The following is a 21,328-nucleotide window of genomic DNA, read 5'->3' as shown; positions in this document are numbered from 1 at the left end:
CCTCTGTCTTGCACTCTGGTACAGCTGTTTTATTAGACGAATATCAATTACATCGATTTATCTCCGATCTTCCTGCTCAGAACACAAAGCCCTGATTCAAAGTAATACTTTCAAATTCAGTTCCTTTCTACAAACAACCAAACTGATCAGCAAAAAATCAGAAGAAGTCAATTATCTGGTTAAATATTTCACCTCGAATCAAATAATACAGAGCCTTCAACTTGTTAATCTTAAAGTAACAAAGTAGTAATTGATTATATGATTTAGAAATATATTGAGATATTTGGTTCCTTATCTTGTACAATTCCTTTTATTTGCAATTCTGGTATAAGATTGTTGATACCTAACCTTTGTTACTTGGAAAGGGTGAGCTAATCACCCATTCAGTGAAATATGTAACATTTAATCATAATAATAGTAATCCTTGCATTTGATATAGCACCTTATCTCATCATTGAAACGTCTCTAAAAAGTGCTTCACAGAATATAAAATGTATTTTGTAGATGAAACCCGTTAGCCAGTTTCATTTCCGAACCTTTAACCAGTATCCATTGTAGAGTATGTCGCATTGAGACCTCGAGGATTATTTATAGTTTAAATTCCCGTTGAGCTGCCAGGATAATTAGGATTGCCAGTGGAGATAGCACCCAGTCAGGGCAGCATCTGAACTGCTAAATATTCAGCATCTCGTTCATCAGAGGCGACAAACAGACAAATCTATGAACAGACAGGAGCCGCGAGCAGAAACAGGCACACGTCACTTTGATCTGGATCTTACATTCTATTTTATTCAATCAAACCACATAATATCACCATCATCATAATAATAATCCTTGCATTTCATATAGCGTCTTATCATGTCTTTGAGAAGTCTCAAAAGTGCTTCACAGGATATACAGTAAAGTGTAATATAATACCACTCCATAAATGAGAAATATGTCATCTGTTTAACTTTAGCGTGCCTTAAAATCCAATTGATTAAGAGTTCTCGCTCTCTCTCTCTTCCTCTCCGTGGATGTGCAGGGAATTCAAGTGGGCAAGAAACTGACCGAATAATCTGTATATTGATCAGAGTTTGGTGTTTGTAGAATTTGAAAGTAATGCCTTGAATCAGAACATTATGTCATTAAATCAAGAGTGAAAATGACAAACGGTTCTACTTTCGCATTCAATACCATCAGCAAACTTTTTCTGGTTAGCTGTAGCACATACTAGACCATCCTGCAATCGAATTATTGTTACCATTAAACACCCTCAGAATGAGAATCCCATTTTTGCCCCTCACTGACTGAGATCTTAATAGCCGGCAGTCAGAGTATTATCTCCTTATAGAATCATAGAATACAGTACAGAAGGATACCATTGTCTGTGTCGGCTCTTTGGAAGATCTACCCAATCAGTCCCACTCTCTTGCTGTTTCCCCATATCCTTGCACATTTTTCCTTTTCAAGATCCTCTTCAATTCCCTTTTGAAAGTTGTTATTGAATCTGTTTCCACGCTTTCGGGCAGCGCGTTTCAGACCGTGACAACTCTGTGTATCTGTCACTCTGCCCTCTCTCAATCTTTTTCTCCCACATGAGGTATAAGTAAACCTGTCCTCCTGTCTTATGGAGTGTTAGGTCCATGCCTATCCTGTTACTGTCAGTGACAGATATCCAGCTTATTACCATATTCCCTGGGGCTTTGGGATTTGAAAGAAATGACAGATCTCACTTTGGCCCCGAAGTCTTTCCTCCGGTGCAAACAAGATCAGCTCAGCAAGCTTTGCTCATACCGTCCTCATTTCTGGGCGCACTTTGGCTGTCACTACACTTAAATCCTGTGAAGCGCTTTGAGACGTCCTTCTGACATGAAGGATGCTGTACCAAATGCAAGATTATTATTATAACTTTGGCCCTGAGTATGGAATCTTCTCTAAACCATCAGAAAGTTTCAAATGCTGACAGGATTTATGCGATGGAATGTAATGGCTGTTTGGAAGAACTATTGTATCACCGGAGTTCTGTCCTGGCTAACAATCCAACAGATACACTGGTTATTATAACAATAATAATTTGGTCACTCAATCCATGACTGTTTGTGGGACACTGCTGTGCGAAATTGGCTGCTGCGTTCATCTATAAATAGTCTCTATTCTTAACAGTAATCACTGTAAAGTGCTTGGAGACATTTTGATGCTATGTTCAACACGAGGCCTAATACATTCCTGTAGGTAAGTGGTGAGCTAGCTATTCAATCATTGAGTGATTCAATCCTAAGTCATTTTACTTGTCATGTATCTTGACACATCTACAACTTACATGCCAAGAAATGTGGCATTTCAGTCAGTATTATTATTATCTTTAAGACAGTTTTGAATTCTTCAGTGCTTTTTTGAAAATGTCTCAAAATGCTTCACAGGATTTAGTGCAATCAAGTGTAGTTTGTAGGTGAATGCAACAGCCAATTTGCATTCAGCTGTGAAGCAAATGACCAATTTTGTTGTGAAGTTATTGGAGAATCTCTCTTCTCTTTTGTGCCATAGGATGTATAATAATAATAATCCGAGCATTTTATAGTGCCTTATTATGTCTTTGCGATGTCTCGAATCGCTTCACGGGATATAGTGTAAAGTGAACTGACTGTATATTTTTTGGGTGAAACGTAGCAGCCAATTGCATACAGCAGTGTCCCACAAACAGTCGTGGATTGAGTGACCAAATTATTATTTTTTTTTTGAAGGGATTATTACCCCCAGAAAAGTGATCTGCCAATCGACTAACAACTAGGTTTCTACTTACTGCTAGATGAAGAGGTGTGTGGAGTAACAAAACTTGCCCAACGTTTAGTCCTGCCCCGGGAATCAAACCCAGCTCCTCTCATTTGTGAGGCAAGTTCTCTAATCACTGAGCTCCAGGACACCAACTGAATGGGCAAACAGGATCCGTTTAACATCTCATCCGAGGGATGGCACCTCCAACAATCCAGCACATTCAAGGCACTGTACTGGAGCATCAGCCTGGTCTGAGTTCAAAATCCCAACTCAGAGGTCAGAGGAATCAGGATGACACCTGGACTTGAACAGGGTTACCACACCCATATTGTAGTGCAGTATTGCTCACCTGAGATATTGTCATGTCAAATGTGAAACGAGCAAAACAAAACTACTTAAATTGAAAGGAGTAACCATGAAGCCGTCGGTAAGAGAGTGAACAGAGCAATTTTACCTCCAGGTCACCAGCGATGAGTGAAAACCACAACACCTTGTGTTCATAGAATCTTCCAGCAGAGGGAGGCCATTCATCTCATCTTGCCTGTGCAAGTTCTTTGAAAAAACTATATCAGTCCCATTCCCATTTTACCCAATAGCCCTGCAAATTTTTCCTTTTAAGTACCTATCCGATTCCCTTTTGAAACCCATTATCAAATCAGTTTCCACCACCCTTTCAGGCAGCGCATTCCAGACCGTAACAAATCTCTGGGTAAAAAAAATTCTCCTTTTCTCCCCTCTGGTCCTTTTGCCAATTATCTTAAATCTATGGTTACTGACCCACCCGCTAGAGGAAACAGTTCCTCCTCATCTACTCTATCAAAACCCCTCATAATTTTGAACATCTGTTAAATCTCACCTCAACAGTCTCTGCTCTAAGGAGAATAATCCCAACTTCTCTCGTCTCTCCACATAACTGAAGTCTCTCATGCCTGGTGTTATGTGGGTCATTTATAACAATACTCCCAAGTCTTTATTTGAGAGAGGGATCAAAAATGACAATATTTGGATTAATTTAATTAGCACCTAGATATGTGCTCGCACATTTATTTTAGCTCAAGTCGCTGGGTTACTAAGCTCAGACCACAGACCATCAGTAAGAGGCTGAATAGGGCAATTTTGCTTAAATCTTTTCCGCTCAGCAGACTCCAGCCTGCTCCACGTCCCCCACCCAGCCCACCCACGATTGGTGGATGGGCTTCAGCTTCTCTACTCCACCCTTTGGAAGTCCATCCCACATTCCCTTCGCCTCGCTCCCTCCCTTGCCTCCTTCAAGGCATGTCTCAAGACCCTCCTCTTCGACCGCACCCTAGGCCACCCTCCTACCCTCTCTACCCTCCACCTCCCCTGACCCCAATCCCCTGCTCGGGTTCAAATCCCCGACTGTCCAGTGCTTGGGGACGTGCTCCCGATGTGAAGGGCGCTGTGTAAATGTAATTTTGTATTGTATTTGCTGCGTTTTCCCAAATCAGGTATTATTGTGCTGCTGTCATGTTGCCAACATCACCTTGTGGTCCAATTCGTTTTCACTCAGTGCGCTTGGGTAACTCAGCCCGACGAGTGAATTGGACACATCATCTTATGTGATCCAGAGCTGGGGAGAAATGTAAAGACAGGGATGATGTCCAAGTCAATCAAAGTGGTTTTAATGTTACAAATAGGAACTTCGGTTCATAACCTGCTGTCTTACTGAAGTGCTTTGATTGTGTGTAATTCAATGAGGATGTCAGGTGGTTGTCATACACTTTCAACAGCTTGATCACTGCAGAACCTCTGACCCTGGGCTGCTGTTCAGCAGAATTTTCTTTAGAACAATAGGGAAAAAACTGACGGCAGGGTCTGGGTAAACACAACAACTTGCATTTATGTTAGTAAATTTAGCCAAAAATAGCGTTGACAAATAGTGTTGAACATTACCTCAGTGTCACCAGGTAATTGGCATTGGTCCCGGTGCTGGGAGTAATCCAGACCTGACTGTTCCTGGGAAAGTACAGCGCGCACCAGTGATTATGCCATAAACTGCAGGCAATCCAGTGATCTCACAGCCTGGGTCCATTTCCAGGTGAATGCAAGGTTTCTGCCCCATAAAGTGCAGGGTGTTCACAAAGTCCTGTTACCACCACCCCCCAACCCCCACGTTGTTTTCTTACAATGAATGTTTGTTTATTTCAGTGGCAATAGTGTTATAGTGAGTCGAATGTTACAATGTCTGATTCCAGTCACTCCCTCCTCACTGACTCCATGTTACAGATGTGGAACTGAACATTGCAAAGGATCATTATCTGCCATGAAATTGCTGGAGCTCACACACACCCATCCTCTGGACAGCTAAATAGTTAAACACTTGTAACTTGTACTGAATACATTTAAGATGTACTTCTAAATACAATTACCATCCTGCTTACATGTGTTGGTCAGTGAACTGTAGTTAAAAAAACACACATGGGGTAACAGGACTTTGTGAACACCCTGTACATAAGCAGCAGTGGACAGAGCAATGACACCACATCACACCCGGGGGAACCGCACTGAAGGCGTAAAACATTTTCTTCTAACGACTTACATTTATATAGGCCCTTCATGTGGGGTAGCTTCCAACGCTTGACAGTGGTGGAGTCTGACACTGAGTCAGGGGGAGATGGAAGTGACTGTAAAAGGTCTGTAGGCGGGATTTGAAGATGGGGGGGGTCAAAGCGAGGGATTGAGGGAGAGAGCTAGGAGTTTGCTTTCAATAGCATTTACCTTCCACCTTTATCACATTCGACAGCCGATCAAGTGCAGCACATTTCATACAACCTGCTGTAGACATCCTGTGTATTTTATTGAGGGGACTGCCTTATGTTGGACTTCAGTTCCACAAGTGCCTGTGGCCAACTGTTCCCTCGCCTCGACATTGACAACAGGAAATAAACCATTCACAAGCCTCTGTAACTGGGTGGGTCTGTGTGCGCGTTTGCCACTGCATAGCCTACTCCTCGTCTCCCGTCTGGCCTGCCCCACCGTCGGCAGTCGGGTCTTCAGCCTCTCTGCCCCCACCCTTTGGAACTCCATCCAGAGTCCCTTCACCTCGTTCCCTCCCTCCCTTACCTCGCCTCCATCAAGACCCATCTCAAACCCCATCCTCTTACCCTCCACCCTCCTGATCCCCAGCTCGGGTCTAAAGTACCTGACTGTCCAGGGCCTTAGGACGTTCTCCCAACATGAAGAGCACTATATAAATGCAAGCTGTTGTACAGTGAGTTATCCTCCCTTACTGGTGTTTCGGTCGATATCAGTAAACTCAGCATTTTGCAGGAGTGAAGCTGAAGCGGGTTTGGGCTTTAATGGGAGAGTGTTCCACCAGGCGGTGCTGTACCAGCAGAGCTACTGAAACAGAGGACTGATTTAATAAATATGTGAGGATGCAAAAGCAGGGGCTGTTTTTTTTAAGCCCCCCAAAAACTGTGAACAAAACGCACAAGACTGGCAGCAAGTTCTACAAATGGGTTTATTCGTGTTCCGAGACCATTTTTTGCAGTATCGGGAGCGTGCTGGCTGGCAATAGCCAGGCTGGTAAAATTACACCACTGTCCCCACCACAAATGAAGCCATTGACATTTTGCCCAGCATAAAAACAAGGGCTGACGATTTCCAGAGTATCTCTCTCTGTGCTGGTGATCAGCAAAGAGCACTCTGCTTCCAAACACTGGGACAAAAATAACCATACTGAAACCTGTCAAATACAGGGTGACCAAAAAGTCATGAAACCATACAATGCTTAATAAGTCTTAAAGATGATACTTTTGTGTTTTTTTTAAAAAGATAACCGGGTAGGTAGCTTCACGACTTTTTGGTGACCCTGTATATAGCCTTCCTGAGGGCCCTGTCTAAAAGGTAGTAATTCAACACAGAAAAAGACAACAGACAGAAATTAACTACTGCATTCCCAGAATATTGCTGAAGCATCACACAGCCCCAAGAGCAAAAGATGGTCTCGAGCAGTGTGCCTCGCTACTCTCCAGTGAACAGCTCTAAGCAAATGTGATCAAGCTGCTGACCTGACTTGTACTTAAAACAATTACAGTTCAACCCCAAATGGGTGAGCAGGCACTTCAAAACAACGCAAAATACTCGGAATTCACATTTTAAACAAAATTACCTCACAGCTAGGATTGGGAGAAGAGATCATAAACAGTGTAAACAAGTACATTGGGGTGTTTGAGAGGAGTACTATGGGGATTGAGCAGTATTAAAACAAGAACCTCTAATGGTAATTTTTCCATTTGATACAGCACTTTTCACACGCAAAAGTGGCATCCATTTCACACAGCAATGTCTCACAAACAGCCATGAAATGAATGACCAATTTTATTTGGGAGATTACCTTGGGAGAGAGAAACTCCCGTCTCTTTTTGAATAGTACCTTTGATGTGCACCTGCACAGGCAGATTGGACATTGGTTAATGTTAATATAATCTTAAGGATGACACCTCCAACAACCCAGTGGTCCCCCATCACTGCCCTTGAGTGTCATCCTAGACTGTGAGCTCAAAGTCCCAATGTGGGGCTTGAACCCACAACCTTGTGACACCCGACACACAAAATAGACTTCAAAAGCTTTGGGAATTTCCAACTCATTATCATTGGGCCCCATGGAGTTTGCCATAGCTGGGGAGGATGGTATACATCTTACTAATTATCAGTTACCACATTCTGTACCAATTTCATGTTTCAGTTTTGACCTTATTCTCACGAGGTTTAGCTGTCAGTGTAAAGAAATGCGCTACAGGGATTAGAATGAAGTTTATCCTCAATTAAATTATTTTGTGAAGCAAATAAATTCCTTTTCCGGTTGCACCTTTGCCCACCATTGACAGGTTGGTGAAACTGCTTTGATGTGGCATTGTATTTGGAAGGTATTTAAAATACAAGCATTTAGGCTCTCAGTCTATTTGTTATTCACTATGTAACAAGAGACAGGGTTAGACCATCATATATTTTGCTGTCTCTTGGCATCTCTACATTATGTCCCACTGGCAAGAGTGCAGCTCAATGATCAATTTGCCGTTCACTCTGTTTTGAGTTGGAGCCAGACTAAAACGTGATAGTTGGTGTCCGTCCGTATAATCCCAACCAGGGTTATATTGTGCTTCACTGTGCATGTATGTAGAAAGCAGGTCAGTTTCTCCCAGTATAAAATGGCTGACCTCTGGGTCATCAGGTCACTGCTGTCACGGTGTTGCACAAGGAGGCGACGTGGGCAGCAACACCATGTTTCAGAAATTGGACAGTTTTAGTGTGCAAGAAGCTGGCCGATGATTTCAAGCAAAGCCTTGGGCTTCCTGCACATTTGATTGAGTTAAAACAAATGCTAGAATGAGCATGTGATAACGGGGCACAGGGAAATGGAGGTGAGGGTGTGGGAATCGTGAGTCCTACACTCCCATTTCCCCAGTATAAACCTATGACTGGCTCCAGGCTGCTCTGATGGGGGACTGAGAAAGCTGCAACACTTTTAACTGTTTTGTGTCAAGACAATTTCTAGAGTACGAACCTTCGCAAAAACACCTGAAAAACCAATGGGCAGAAAGCAGAAATCCTCGGGAATGCAGAGAGGCAGAGCTGCACTATTACTGGTCATTTTCTTCATATAAAAATATTTGGCTTAGGGTGGGGAGGAGCTCTGCAACAGATTCACCGCTCACTCTCGATGGACTAACACAAAGAGTCCCAGCAGAACGAGCACTGCATACTGTAAAACAGAAGAGCCCAACATTACAGTAAACACTCAAATAATGACGGAATAGAAAAAAAACAAAAGGTTTGAACTGGAAATGGAATTCAAGTTGTTACCTTAAATTTGGGATAGTCGTTCATAAGAATTGTCACAATGCCTATATAAGGCACAAAGCTGGAAAAAAATAAAACATTTACATGAACACATGATAAAATCCAATTTCCCATTCTCCAGTGTAGACATCAAACCCTCCCCTACTATAAATAATAATAATTTTCCTTGCATTTGATATAGCACCTTATCAAGTCTTCAAGACGTATGAAAATGCTTGACAAAATACACTGTAAAAGGATTTGATTGTGTATTTTGTGGGTGAAACCCGGCAGCCAATTGTGCACAGCAGTGTCTCACAAACAGTCGTGGATTGAGTGACCAAATTATTATTATTATTATTATTCGTAGGGAATATTACCTCTGGAAAACTGATCCGCCAATCGACTACAACTGGGCTCTTATTTACTGCTATGTAAACAGAGGCGTGCGGAGTAAGAAAGTTTGCCCAGCTGGAAATCAAACCCAGGTCCTCTCGCTTGCGAGATGAGTGCTCAAACCACTACGCTACAGGACGCCACTGTATTATACAAGTCAAAGTACAAATTATTTACATCTAAATAACTTTTGAGTGGATAAAATGCGTCACGTGACGTGGTCTTTGCTAGGTTTCCTGATATCAGCTGTGGCATAGTGGCCTTTGCGTCCTTATGTTCAACAAAACCTAGCTAGGGTTTCCACTCCAAAGCCCGGCTATTGTGAGGGTTATCAGACAGCCTTCTGATCATCAGCTCATCTGTACAGGTTACCAAAATTGGTTGCTTGCTCTCTGGTGTTTAAAGAGTTATCATGCTCCAGTGTAGAACTGTGAGCGTGACTTAACAGGGTTATAAAGAGCAATACAGATAGTAAACAAGCTATTATCACAGCTTTCATTCCTATCAAAGTGTCTGAGTAACATAGGAAAGTGCTGTGCAATCTATAAAATGATCAATCTCTACGGCTAACCACTCACTCTCCTAAAGTTAATCTCTGTAAACCTCTGATTAAGGTAAGTCACAAAAATGATACCATTGGAACTTTGGATATTTACAGCACAGAGTTTCATGTTTGGCCCTCACCTTACTGAAACACCTATCCTTTTAGTTCCATTCAACACATTGCCCATTAGTAGTTGATAGTTTTAAAAAAAATGTTTCAACATCTTTAGTGATTGAAAACTCTTAAAATGTATTCTACGCATTAACAACAACAACAACATTACATGAGTTTAGCGCCTTTCACGTCAGGAGGACGTTCCAACGTGCTAGACAGACAGATTTAGGGACCCGAGCTGGGATCGGGGTGGGGGATGGAAGCAGGGAAATCAAAAGGACCGTCGAAGAGGAGGGTCTTGAGATGTGTCTTGAAGCTGGCAAGGCGGGGGGACTGCGGGATGGAGTTCCAGAGGGTGGAGACAGAGTTGCGGAAGGCCCGCTTGCCAATAATGGGGCAAGCGAGGCGGGGAATGTGAAGCTGGCCGGAGCCCGCTGAGCGGAGGGAGCGAACAGGATGGTAGAAGGTTAGGAGGTCGCAGAGATAGGGGGAGCAAGACCATGGGGGGCTTTGAAGGTGAGGACCAGGATCTTGAACTGTATCCTCTGTGTGATGGGACGCCAGTGGAGTCGGGCGAGGATGGGGGTGATAGGGTCGCGGAGCCTGGTGCGGGAGAGGACACGAGCTGCAGAGTTCTGGATGATGTGCAGCCTGTGGAGGGAGGAGTTGGGGAGACCAACAAGCAGTGAGTTTGCATAGCCGAGCCTCGATGTAATGAAGGCATGTATGAGGGTTTTGGCGGCCTGTGGTGTGAGACAATGTTGGAGCGGGCAAAGTTGCAAAGGTGCGGGAAGGCAGAGCGGGTCATGGCACAGATGTGGGTAGAAAGGATAGTTGAGGGTCAAACAAGACCCCAAGGTTCGGGACTGGCTTAGCAAGGTGGAGTGAGCCCCATGGATGGTGAAGCTGTCAGAGCCTGAAGTGAGGAGGCGCTGACGAGAGCCAATCAGGAGCCTTGATCTTGTTGACGTTCAACTGAAGAAAATTAGCTCTCATCCAGGACTTGATGTCTGACAGACATATAGATACTGAAGAGGACAGAGATGCTGCACGAGACGGTCCGGGGGCTGGAGGGGAAACCGTTTATGGAGATGAAGTGCAGGCGGTGTGAGGGGTACGATCTGATCCAGTCAAGGACAGCGCCTTGGAGGTTATAATAGTAATAATAATAATCCTTGCGCTTTTCACGTCGGGAGGACGTCCCAAAGCGCTTCACAGAACACACTGTAAAGTGAATTGACTGTATATTTGTGGGCGAACGCGGCAGCCAATTGCGCACAGCAATGTCCCACAAACAGTCGTAGATTGAAAATGACCAATTTATTATTGTTTTTGGTTTTGGAGGGATTATTATTAGGCTCTGTGTGGAGTAAGGAAACTTGCCCAAGGTTTCGCTCTGACCTGCCGGGGATTGAACTCAGGTCTCTCGCTTGCAAAGCGAGTGCTCTAACCACTGAGCTACAGGACTCCACAGGTGAGAGGAGAGGCGGTGGATGAGGATAGAGTGGTCAACAGTGTCGAAAACAGCAGAGAGGTCAAGGAGGACGAGGAGGCAGAGGGAGCCCTGGTCGCAGATGGACAGAATGTCCTTGGTCACTTTGACCAGGGCTGCTTCTGTGCTGTGGGCGGTACAGAAACTCGATTGGAGGGGTTCGAGAAGGGAGTGACGGGAGAGGAGGGAAGAAGCAACAACTCGATCTAAGACCTTGGAGAGGAAAGGGAGGTTGGGGATGGGGTGTACAGAAGGGTCCAGGGAGGGNTTTTTTTAAGGATAGGAGTGATGACAGCATTTGTAATGGGGTGGGAACAGTACCAGAGGACAGGGAGAGGTTTACAATGACAGTGAGTAGAGGGGCAAGGAGGTGGAGCTGGTAGGTAAGGAGAGGGGTAGGGAGGGGGTCGAGGAAGCAGGTGGTGGGTTTCATATGGGTTATGGTGGTGATGAGCGAGGGGGGGAGACAGGTTCAAAGGTGTGGAGGGAGCAATGAGTAGGAGCTGGGGTGGGAGGAGGAGATGGGGAGGGGATAGCAGATGCAGTGGCAGAGGCAGCTGAGCGGATTCCTTCGACTTTAGATTTGAGGAAGTCCAGCATCGCTTTGCAGTTGGCATTTGAGGTGAGGATGGGTGAGGCGTGAGAGGAGCCAGTTCGTGATGGAGAAGAGGAGCTTGGGGTTGTCCTTAGCCTCCAAGATTGTCTTGGGAGTAGAAAGTTAGATGGTTCACATGTGCAGAAACCCTCTCTCATGCTTGCTTGTAACCGATGTGTGAAAAGATCCCTATGTCTGGAATGGAAATATGGAGTTTCTCCCTGGAGGGACGCATTCGGATTACCTAATTCCAGAAATATTAGGGCATATTGGCGAGATTCAAGGGTTGGGGACCCCAGAGTGTGCATTGGGGTAACTGCTGGAGTTTAAGAAGCTGACTTTACATAGCTGGGGAAGCTAGGGCCACCTATTGGGATTTTGGGGTCTTGTTTTTTGCAAGAGCTGAGTTAGAAGAATCCCTGCCCCCAGTGTTAAAGACTGAAATACATTTCTGATCTTAATACACTCGAGCAGCAATTTAAAATTTTTTTTTTAAAAAAAGCTCATTTTGATTTCCCAGCTCCCATTCCAAATTAGGTACAGAAAGTAGTTTTAACTTTTTTTTTGTTCAAAGAGAGAGGGCTGCCCGAATGAACGCAGTGGTCAAGGCAGAATCTATATTAGCTTTCAAGAGGGGACAAAATAGATATCTAAAATTAGTAACTTGCAGGGGTAAGGGGGAAAAGGCACATAAATGGAACTGAATAGATTGCTCATTCAAAGAACAGCACAGACCTGAAGGGCAAAATAGCCTTCTTCCAAGCTGTAAATTCCATGGTTCTATGTTGCATTTCAGGTTGAATGTAAGTTAGTATAAATTCATGCAATATTTAGATATTCAAGGAAACTTCAAAGGGTCGATAAAGCTAAACATGCATAAACAGTTACTAGATATTCCGCCTCAGCAGATTCCCTTTGAAATGAGTTTAGAAAGTTTGACTTTTCCGAATAGACACAATAGCTCTTATTTGAGGATGTCTAATGATGTGCAAACTATACAATCAATGATTCACCAACAATTCTATAATCATCTGCATTTCTAAAGAGCGTATTCTACGCTTGACTGTGCACAACCGTGTGCAATTGGAGCGAGTCTCTGTCACTGCTTTAGATACACAGATATGACCACTATCTTAAAAGAACACTGTCCTTCTTGGCAAACAATAAGGTTAGCAACTAAGGAATTGTATTGTTGAACACACACAAAGATTCACAAGAGGAACTCCTGCTAATGAAGTACAGTACCTCAGAGGCACACTGTTCTTGCATTTGAGAAGCCGCTTACCCTCGTGCCCGGCCCACCACATCCTTTTTCTCCAGCCAATGTTGTCCCTGTTTGTACAGGCCTCGGTCATCAACAGCATTGTTGTCGCCTTTCGTCAGGAATTTAATATCGCCATTTTCCCTGGAACAACACACAAAAGAAACAGATTGTTGCTGTTGGCTTTTATCCAAAACAAGAGGCACTATCTTAAAATTAGAGCTAGGCCATTTAGGAGTGAAAGGAGGAGGCAGCTTTCCCCACAAAGGGTAGTGGAAATCTGGAACTCTCTCCCCTGAAAGGTTGTGGATGCTGGATATTCACATCTTCAAGACTGAGCTGTATAGGTATTTGTTAGGTCAGGGTATCAAGGGATATGGAGCAAAGGCTGGTAATTGGTGTTGAGGTACAGATCAGTCATTATCTTATAGAATGGTGGTACCGGCTCGAGGGGCTGAATGTTCCTATGTATCTGAAACTGTGTGGGTGGGCCAGGGCAGATTGGAAGTGGTAGCTAAAGCATAGAATGCTATGGGTGACGAATATATTGTATTGGATTTCACATGCAGTAGTCCAAGTACACTGCACTTTCAACCAAAAGAGGTGGGTAGGTTTATGGGATCCAGGCTTTGTTTATTCAGAAATCAATAGTTGGCCTGATCCAAGGCCACTGGACTGCTAAAATGGAACAATATCCCCCAGAGACATGAGCCAAAGTGGTTCTGCAACAAACAGCAGTTGCTCCACGTCCCATCACAGCCAGACTCTCCTCAACTCTAACCACCTCTCCCCCATGCTACCCAAACCGCTGCATGTACATGCTTCCTCAAAGGCCCATACGCACGCGGATCCTGCTTCCATGCAGGTATCAAAAAAGTTAACAAAATCCCTTCATCTCCTCCTCAGGCAGCATAAACTATTGTACATCCCAATCCCTTCCTCTACCAGCTAAAGCCTGTGCACGTGGCTACCTCCGAGAGGAGCAACCAAAGCCCCATACATCGCCCACCCCCACCTTTGGGCAGTAAAAACATAAGAACATAAGAATTAGGAGCAGGAGTAGGCCATTCGGCCCCTCGAGCTGCCCCACCATTCGATAAGATCATGGCTGATCTTCAGACCTAACTCTAATTACCTGCCCTATCCCCATATCCCCTAATCCCTCTGTTTTTTAAAAATCTATCAGTCTCAGCCTTGAAGATGTTCAAGGTCTGAGCATCTACAGCCTTCTGGGGGAGTGAAGAAATGTTTCCTCACCTCTGTTCTAAAAGGCTGACCCTTAATTTTCAGACTGTGACCCCTGGTTATAGATTCTCCCACCGGGGAAAGAGACCCTCAGTGTCTACTTTATCAGCTCTTTAAGAATCTTATATGTTTCAATAAGATCTCCCCTAATACTCTCGGTGCGGTCTCACCAAAGCCCTATACAGTTGCAGCAAGACTTCCCTACTCCTGTACTCTAAACCTTTTACAATGAACGCTAACTGCCGTTCGCCTTCTTAGTTGCTGCTGCACCTGCAAACTAACTTTTTGAGACTGGTGTACAAGGACACTCAAATCCCTCTGAGCACTAACTCTATCTAATCTCTCCCCCTCTAGAAAATAATGTTTTTCTGTTTTTTCTACCGAGGTGAATAACTTCACACTTCCCCACATTAAATTCCATCTGCCACCTACTCGCCCACTCCCCGAGCCTATCTATATTCCGTTGCAATCTTTTTGCATCATCCTCAGAGCTTACTCTCCCACCGAGTTTAGTGTCATCCGCAAATTTAATACGTTACGTTCAATGTCATCAAGATCATTGATGTAAATTGTAAATAGCTGAGGCCCAAGCACTGATCCTTGTGGCACTCCACTAGTCACATCTCCTGCCAATTCGAGAATGACCCATTTATCCCTATTCTCTGTTTTCTACCCGTTGGCCACTCTTCAATCTATGCTAATATGTTCCCATTAATCCCGTGGGCCTTAACCTTGTGCAATAGCCTTTTGTGTGGCACTTTGTCAAATGCCTTCTTAAAATCTAAATATACTACATCTACTGGTTCCCCCCTATCTAACCTGCAGATACATCTTCAAAAAACTCTAAAAGATTAGTTACGCATGACTTCCCTTTTGTAAAGCCATGTTGACTGCCTAATCTTGTTATGGTCTTCCAGGAATCCCATAATGACATCCTTAATTAAGGACTCAAGAATTTTCCCTCCCACTGATGTCAGACTAACTGGTCTATAGTTCCCCATCTTTTCTCTCCCACCCTTCTTAAATAATGGTGTTACATTTGCAATCTTCCAATCAATGGGAACCGTTCCAGAATCCAGAGAATTTTGGAAGATCAAAGACAAGCCATCCACTATCTCAGTAGCCACCTCTTTTAAAACCCTCGGATGTAGGCCATCAGGTCCAGGGATTTATCAGTTTTAAGACCTGACAATTTACCTAAAACCATTTCTTTACTAATATTAATTTCCCCAAGTTTCTCGCTCACATTGTCTTCTTGGTTCCCCTCTATTCTTGGTAGGTTTCAGTGTCTTCTAAGGTGAAGACAGTAGCAAAGTACTTGTTTAATGACTCTGCCATGTCTTTGTCCCCTACTATAGCTACTATACTGTAGCAGACTCACATTTACCTTTGACAGCCTCTCCCACTTTATATATTTATAAAAACTCTTGCAGTCTGCCTTTATGTTCCTCGCTAGTTTGCCCTCATATTCCATTTGAGGGCATGGAGACGAAGAAATCCTACACAAATGTTGCTGCGTTCTCCTTTAGGCAGCATAGCTCCAAAATGCACACACATTCCTTTCCCGAAGATAGCCAATGTCCCTATAATTGGATATGATGGGCTTTATTTCCTGATTGAATGATTTCCTGAATGATTTTGAAATGCTACACATTGCATTCACCTTTAGGAACAGTAAGCACACAACCTCCTTTAGTAATAGCCACTCCACCAATCAGTATTTCTTCAATATAAATGACCTAATCTAATTTCAACGCGCAGACAAACTCAATAACTGATCGATTAGTCAGGAGGCGGGCAGAACGGGGATTATTTCTTCCAATCCACCCTTCCTTCCTGGGTGAGGTGAGCTGGGAAATATCTCCAGATTAGTAAATCCTCTGAGAATATTTTAGAGAGAAATCCCAAGAGGCTGGATGTGGATAATAATAATCCTTGCATTTGATAGAGCAACTTATCACATCTTCGAGACGTCTCAAGGAGCTTATACTGTGCATTTTGTGGGTGAAACCCGGCAGCGAACTGCGCACAGCAGCATCTCACAAACAGTTGTGGATTGGGATGAGATCCAGAATGATATCATTCTGCACAATGGATCAGGTGACCAACCTCAAAAGGTCTAGTTTAACTGAATGCAGTAACTCCCAGGTGACCAGGTTTATTGGAACCCCGGACTAACACACGTACTTCTCGTGAATTTTGAGCACTCGGTGTACGATCGGGATCTCTCGCCCTTCGATTCGGAATACTACAATCTCTCCGACTCGGATGGGATCTTCCACACGATTGGTCAGGAAGAGGAGGTCCCCTCTGTGGAATGCAGGTTCCATACTGCCACTGTGTAAAACAAAGGTAGTCAATTAATATTCCAGTAGAGCTTTAGCCACCATCATCTTCCCCCTGATTTCTAACCAACAGACATCAAGTCTGTATTAGGTACATAGGAACTGCTAGATGAAGAAAGACTAAGGTCTATCTCGTTCACCTTCTGCCATCCTGGTCGTCACATACTACAATATTGGAGATGTTGATAGCAATTAATTCTGTATGGATTAGTTGACAACAGAATGGGAAGCTTTGGGAACCTTAGATCCACAGTTGCCTGGTTCTTCCAAGCCATACTACACTTACTATATGTCATGCCTCATATTACTCATATACTGTATCCCAAAATATTATTTTCTAAAATAAATCTATGTTTTATACTTGAATGAATTGACACTTTCTGCTTTCACCGTCTCTCCCTGGGGAGCCTAGGAACATAGGAATTGTTCTTATTACAATCAGAAAAAGAACCAGTAAAAGGATAGTTTCACATAGAAGAAATGGACTCATCAGTATTTCACAACCTGCTGTTCTTTCTGCTGAAAGCAAAGACTTCCAGAAATGCACCAGCCTTTCAATATCACAACCTTAGTGACTTTTTTTTCAAGACAAGAAACAGACTATAGAACTCAGCGATTTCAACCTACCTGCCCCTCGAATGCCCATTCTTGCTGACAGGGTGTTTGAACAACAATCATTACTATTAACTCTGGTAATTATACACCCTGTTTTGCAGGTCAGGAATGCTGAGGCTAACTGCTGTGGTCCTATTACTATTACCGGCTGAAGTCAGGGAACCAGCAGAGATGGGGGATTTAACCACAGATATTTCTGGGCTTCTGTCTTTATAACAGTGCAATGCCATGTAAATATTGCAAACTGCCTCTTGTAGGAACATAAATGCTTAAATTTGATTTGGCTTTAACTGATCCTGACTCTGGTCATGTAGACAATTAACAATAGCGGTGGAGAATGTGACAAGCAGCCATTTTTCATGTAACCTACCTGAGAACAACTACAATCGGGCTTTCACTTCCTGTGAGAACCATCAACCCTTTCCAGATCATCAGAGCAGAAGAAACGATCATACCAAAATTCAGCACCTGGTAGTACAGCTGGAAGAAAACTCACTTCATTATTAAAGAGCCCCAACAGCTTTGTAAAAGCACATTGGATTTTACAGAAATCAAGCGAAAAAACAAAATGTCAAATACATTTCAAGCAGGAGTGGAGGCTACAATCTGAACATAACAAAGCGGATACATCCCCAGCAATCAAGTGCTCCTTCTCCGAAACACATACATCCTAGTTGTCAATATCTTACCAGAAATAACTTTTATCTCTGTCTATGCTGATGTGCTCTAAAAATGTATACTGTAGTAAGGAAAATACTAGAAATTACCGTTTAATCTCCCCCTCCCCCCACAAAAAGGCTAGTACTGCTGCATAAATCAGATCAGATATTCAAGTGAAATTCTAAAGAAGAGATTTCTTATACCCCATTTATACTGCTGGAAGAAAAGTAATATAACTTCCAGTTCACCAGCGCTGTGCTTTGAGGAGAGATAAAAAAAATCCTTACATTTGGTAAAGTTTTTTACATCAGGATATAAAGTGACTGTGGGCAAACGCAGCAGCCAAATCACACATAGCAATGTCCTACAAATAACATGAAGTGAATGACTTATTCTATTGGGAAGATTGTTGGCCAGGACACCGGGAGAGACTCCTGGTACTGGCAGAGGTATGCAATATTTCAGAGGAGAAAGCTGAGCGGGTCAGAGCACGGTTATGCGGTTTAAAGGGCAGTCAAATAAGACAATAAGACATCGGCTCCGTGAGGTGGAGTGATGCTAGAGTGGGAATGCATTAACGGGAACCGAGTAGGAGACCCTTGGTCTCATTGACATTCACTGAAGAAAGTTAGAGCGCATCCAGGATTTAGGAATAGGCCATTCAGCTACTTGAGCCTGTTCCGCCATTCTATTAGATCCTGGCTGATCTGTGCCTCAACTCCATTTACCTGCCTTTGCTCCATATCGCTTGATACCTTTAGTGAACAAAAATCTATCCACCTCAGTCTTGAAAATTTTAATTGATCCAACATTCAGAATTGATGTCTGACCGATTGGTGAATTAGAGGGAAGAGACAAAGAGACACAGTTCTGACCGACCTAATGTACATTATCGTGTGGGACACGTTTCAGGCAAGTTGGGATGATCTGTCTTAAACCTAGTATTTATGCCTTTCCAACTGACAATGAAATGCAGCTCCACTCAAGACAGGAAACGTGAAAGAATAATGGATATCCTGAAGAATTCCTTACAGAAAAATAGTAAATACTCTTTACGTAAAACATTGTGATATGTTTTGAGACAATATATTAGGTCAGGATATATATTTAATTCAGGGTATCAAGGGATACGGGGCAAGGTTGGGCAATTGGGAGTTGAGGTACAGATCAGCCATGATCTGACAGAATGGCAGAACAGACTCGAGGGGCTGAATGGCCTCCTCCTGCTTCTTTGTTTCTATCTTGCAGACATGTAAGGCGTTATAGCAACTGTAACAATCATTTTTATGTTAATCGCCCTGTTGTGCATCGGTATAAACAGGACAGAAGATTAAAAGCAGCCTGAGGTGAGGTGAGGTGAGGTGCGCCTGCATGCAATTTGCAAAGTAAATTATAATTTTTTTAAAAAAAACAAAATTGTCAGAATTTCTGACCCGGAGAGCACAGAGCTCTGCCCATCTGTGTTATTTTTAAAGAAAAGGTGGGAAATCTTAAAAACATTAATGGAGTGGGGGGGGGGGGGTTACAGCCAGAGAGAGGGGTATGAAAACGTTTCATTTAAGGTAGGAAGGGGGGATTCTGTCCCTGGGTGTGTGCGTTTTGAAAAACAAGGTCAGGAAAAGTTGGCTTAAACAAACATATTTATGGGGAGGGCGAGAACTCTTCATTTGAGGTAAGAGAGGGTTCTGTCCCTTTGTGTGGGCGTTTAACAACGTAAAGGGGGTCAACCTATGTCTGAACCTCTTCTTTCTTAAACACACACACGCGCACCAGAGCTTCTCAAACATGATTTGATGGGGAAGGGGGCGAGAGAGAGGGGGGGAGGGGCGAGAGAGAGGGGGGGGGGGCGAGAGAGAGGGGAGGGGGGGGGCGAGAGAGAGGGGAGGGGGGCGAGAGAGAGGGGGGGGGGCGAGAGAGAGGGGGGGAGGGGGGGGGGACTGGGGGGAGGGGGGGAGGGGCGTTTGCAGCTGCGGTGGCATCCACCACAGGCGCCTTAGATCCACGTCTGTATAAAGGCCCCATCAGCCCCTCCTGCCATATGGCAGCACCAGCGCACCCCCCGCCGCCCTCTCCTGGGCTCCCGGTACTGTCAGACCCTCACCGAAGGTGTGGGGGGGGGGAGGGGGAGTGTTTATTGCCACAAAACTGCGGAAATCCCCCCAATAAAACCGCGCAAACACCTCAGGAAGCGGTGATTACAGTGCCCGGGGGGGGGGGGCCCCGGGGCCCGGGGGGCCCGGGGGGGGCGGACTGACTGACTGACTGACTGAGTGACTGACTGACCTGCCGCTTGTTCATGCGCCTCACATCGTTCAGAAAGTCCAGCGACATCATGGCGGGGGCTGTGGCGGTGCTGTGTGGGGTCTTCTCTGTCGGCTCTGTGCTGCCGCGGTCCCTCGGCTGCCCCTCCCCCCCCTCCACACGCACAGCCTCCGCTCCCACACCGGAAGCCGCTCGCGCGCAGCGCAGCACCGTCACCAGCGTTTGTAGCCCAAAAGTAGCCCAACAGGACCCGCCGCCTCAGGAAGACTCCACTTGTAGCCCAAACACGAGCCCAAAAGTCTCCGACGGTGATAACAATCTCGATATTGGCGGAGCGGCGGGGGGGCGGGGCTCGCGGGGGGCGGGGCTCGTGGGGGGCGGGGCTCGTGGGGGGCGGGGCTCGCGGGGGGCGGGGCTCGCGGGGGGGGCGGGGGGGTAGTGGGGGTGTGTGTGTGGCGGAGGGGCTATGGGTGTGTGTGTGTGGGGGCGTATGGGGTAGTGGGGTGTGTGTGGGGGGAGCTATGGGGGTGGGGGGGGTGTGGGGGTTATGGGGTGAGGGGCTATGGGGGTGTGTGTGTGTGGGGGGGCTATAGGGGTGTGGGGGCTATGGGGTGGGGGGGCTATGGGTGTGTGTGTGGGGGGCTATGGGGGGTGTGGGGGCTATGGGGGTGGGGGGGCTATGGGGTGTGGGGGGCTATGGGGGCTATGGGGGGTGGGGACTATGGGGTGTGTGGGGGTGGGGGGGCTATGGGGGTGGGGGCTATGGGGTGGGGGGCTATGAGGGTGGGGGGCTATGGGGGTGGGGGGCTATGGGGTGGGGGCTATGGGGGTGGGGGCTATGGGGGTGGGGGGGCTATGGGGTGGGGGGGCTATGGGGGTGGGGGTGTGTGTGGGGGCTATGGGGTGTGTGGGGTGGGGGGCTATGGGGTGTGTGGGGTGGGGGGGTGGGGGGCTATGGTGGGGTGAGGGGCTATGGGGGTGGGGGCTATGGGGTGGGGGGCTATGAGGGTGGGGGGCTATGGGGTGGGGGGCTATGGGGTGGGGGGCTATGGGGGTGGGGGTGTGTGTGGGGGCTATGGGGGTGTGTGGGGGTGGGGGGCTATGGGGGTGTGGGGGCTATGGGGGTGGGGGGCTATGGGGGTGGGGGAGCTATGGGGGTGTGGGGGCTATGGGGGTGGGGGGGCTATGGGGGGGTGTGGGGGCTATGGGTGTGGGGGGCTATGGGGGTGGGGGGGCTATG

The 21,328-nt window shown here is 45.6% G+C and overlaps 1 protein-coding gene across 1 annotated transcript; it reads right to left on the bottom strand.

Annotated features, from left to right (window-relative positions):
• Positions 1–6,224: 6,224 nt before the first annotated feature.
• Positions 6,225–20,293, bottom strand: sec11a (SEC11 homolog A, signal peptidase complex subunit). Its single transcript, XM_042342986.1, has 6 exons — positions 20,110–20,293; positions 17,537–17,646; positions 16,394–16,543; positions 12,986–13,105; positions 8,584–8,641; positions 6,225–8,482 (listed from the first exon to the last, which is right to left on the bottom strand). The coding sequence occupies exons 1-6, from the start codon at positions 20,158–20,160 to the stop codon at positions 8,432–8,434; spliced, it is 540 nt and encodes a 179-aa protein (XP_042198920.1). The 5' UTR covers positions 20,161–20,293; the 3' UTR covers positions 6,225–8,431.
• Positions 20,294–21,328: the final 1,035 nt, after the last annotated feature.

Source organism: Callorhinchus milii, unplaced genomic scaffold, assembly GCF_018977255.1.
Source record: "Callorhinchus milii isolate IMCB2004 unplaced genomic scaffold, IMCB_Cmil_1.0 Scaffold22, whole genome shotgun sequence".
Classification (NCBI taxonomy): domain Eukaryota; kingdom Metazoa; phylum Chordata; class Chondrichthyes; order Chimaeriformes; family Callorhinchidae; genus Callorhinchus; species Callorhinchus milii.
The sequence above is the reverse complement of the archived record's forward strand: the minus strand, read 5'-3'. Positions and strand labels throughout refer to the sequence as shown.

Bases quoted from the DNA above. Each gene is read 5' to 3' on its own strand.
- sec11a (XM_042342986.1), bottom strand. From the start codon at position 20,160: ATGATGTCGCTGGACTTTCTGAACGATGTGAGGCGCATGAACAAGCGG. The intron at 17,647-20,109 runs GTCAGTCAGTCA...GTTTTCTTCCAG, and splicing joins GGCGCATGAACAAGCGGCAG to CTGTACTACCAGGTGCTGAA. The intron at 8,642-12,985 runs GTAAGCGGCTTC...ATTTTTTTCCAG, and splicing joins GTGGTGGGCCGGGCACGAGG to CTTTGTGCCTTATATAGGCA.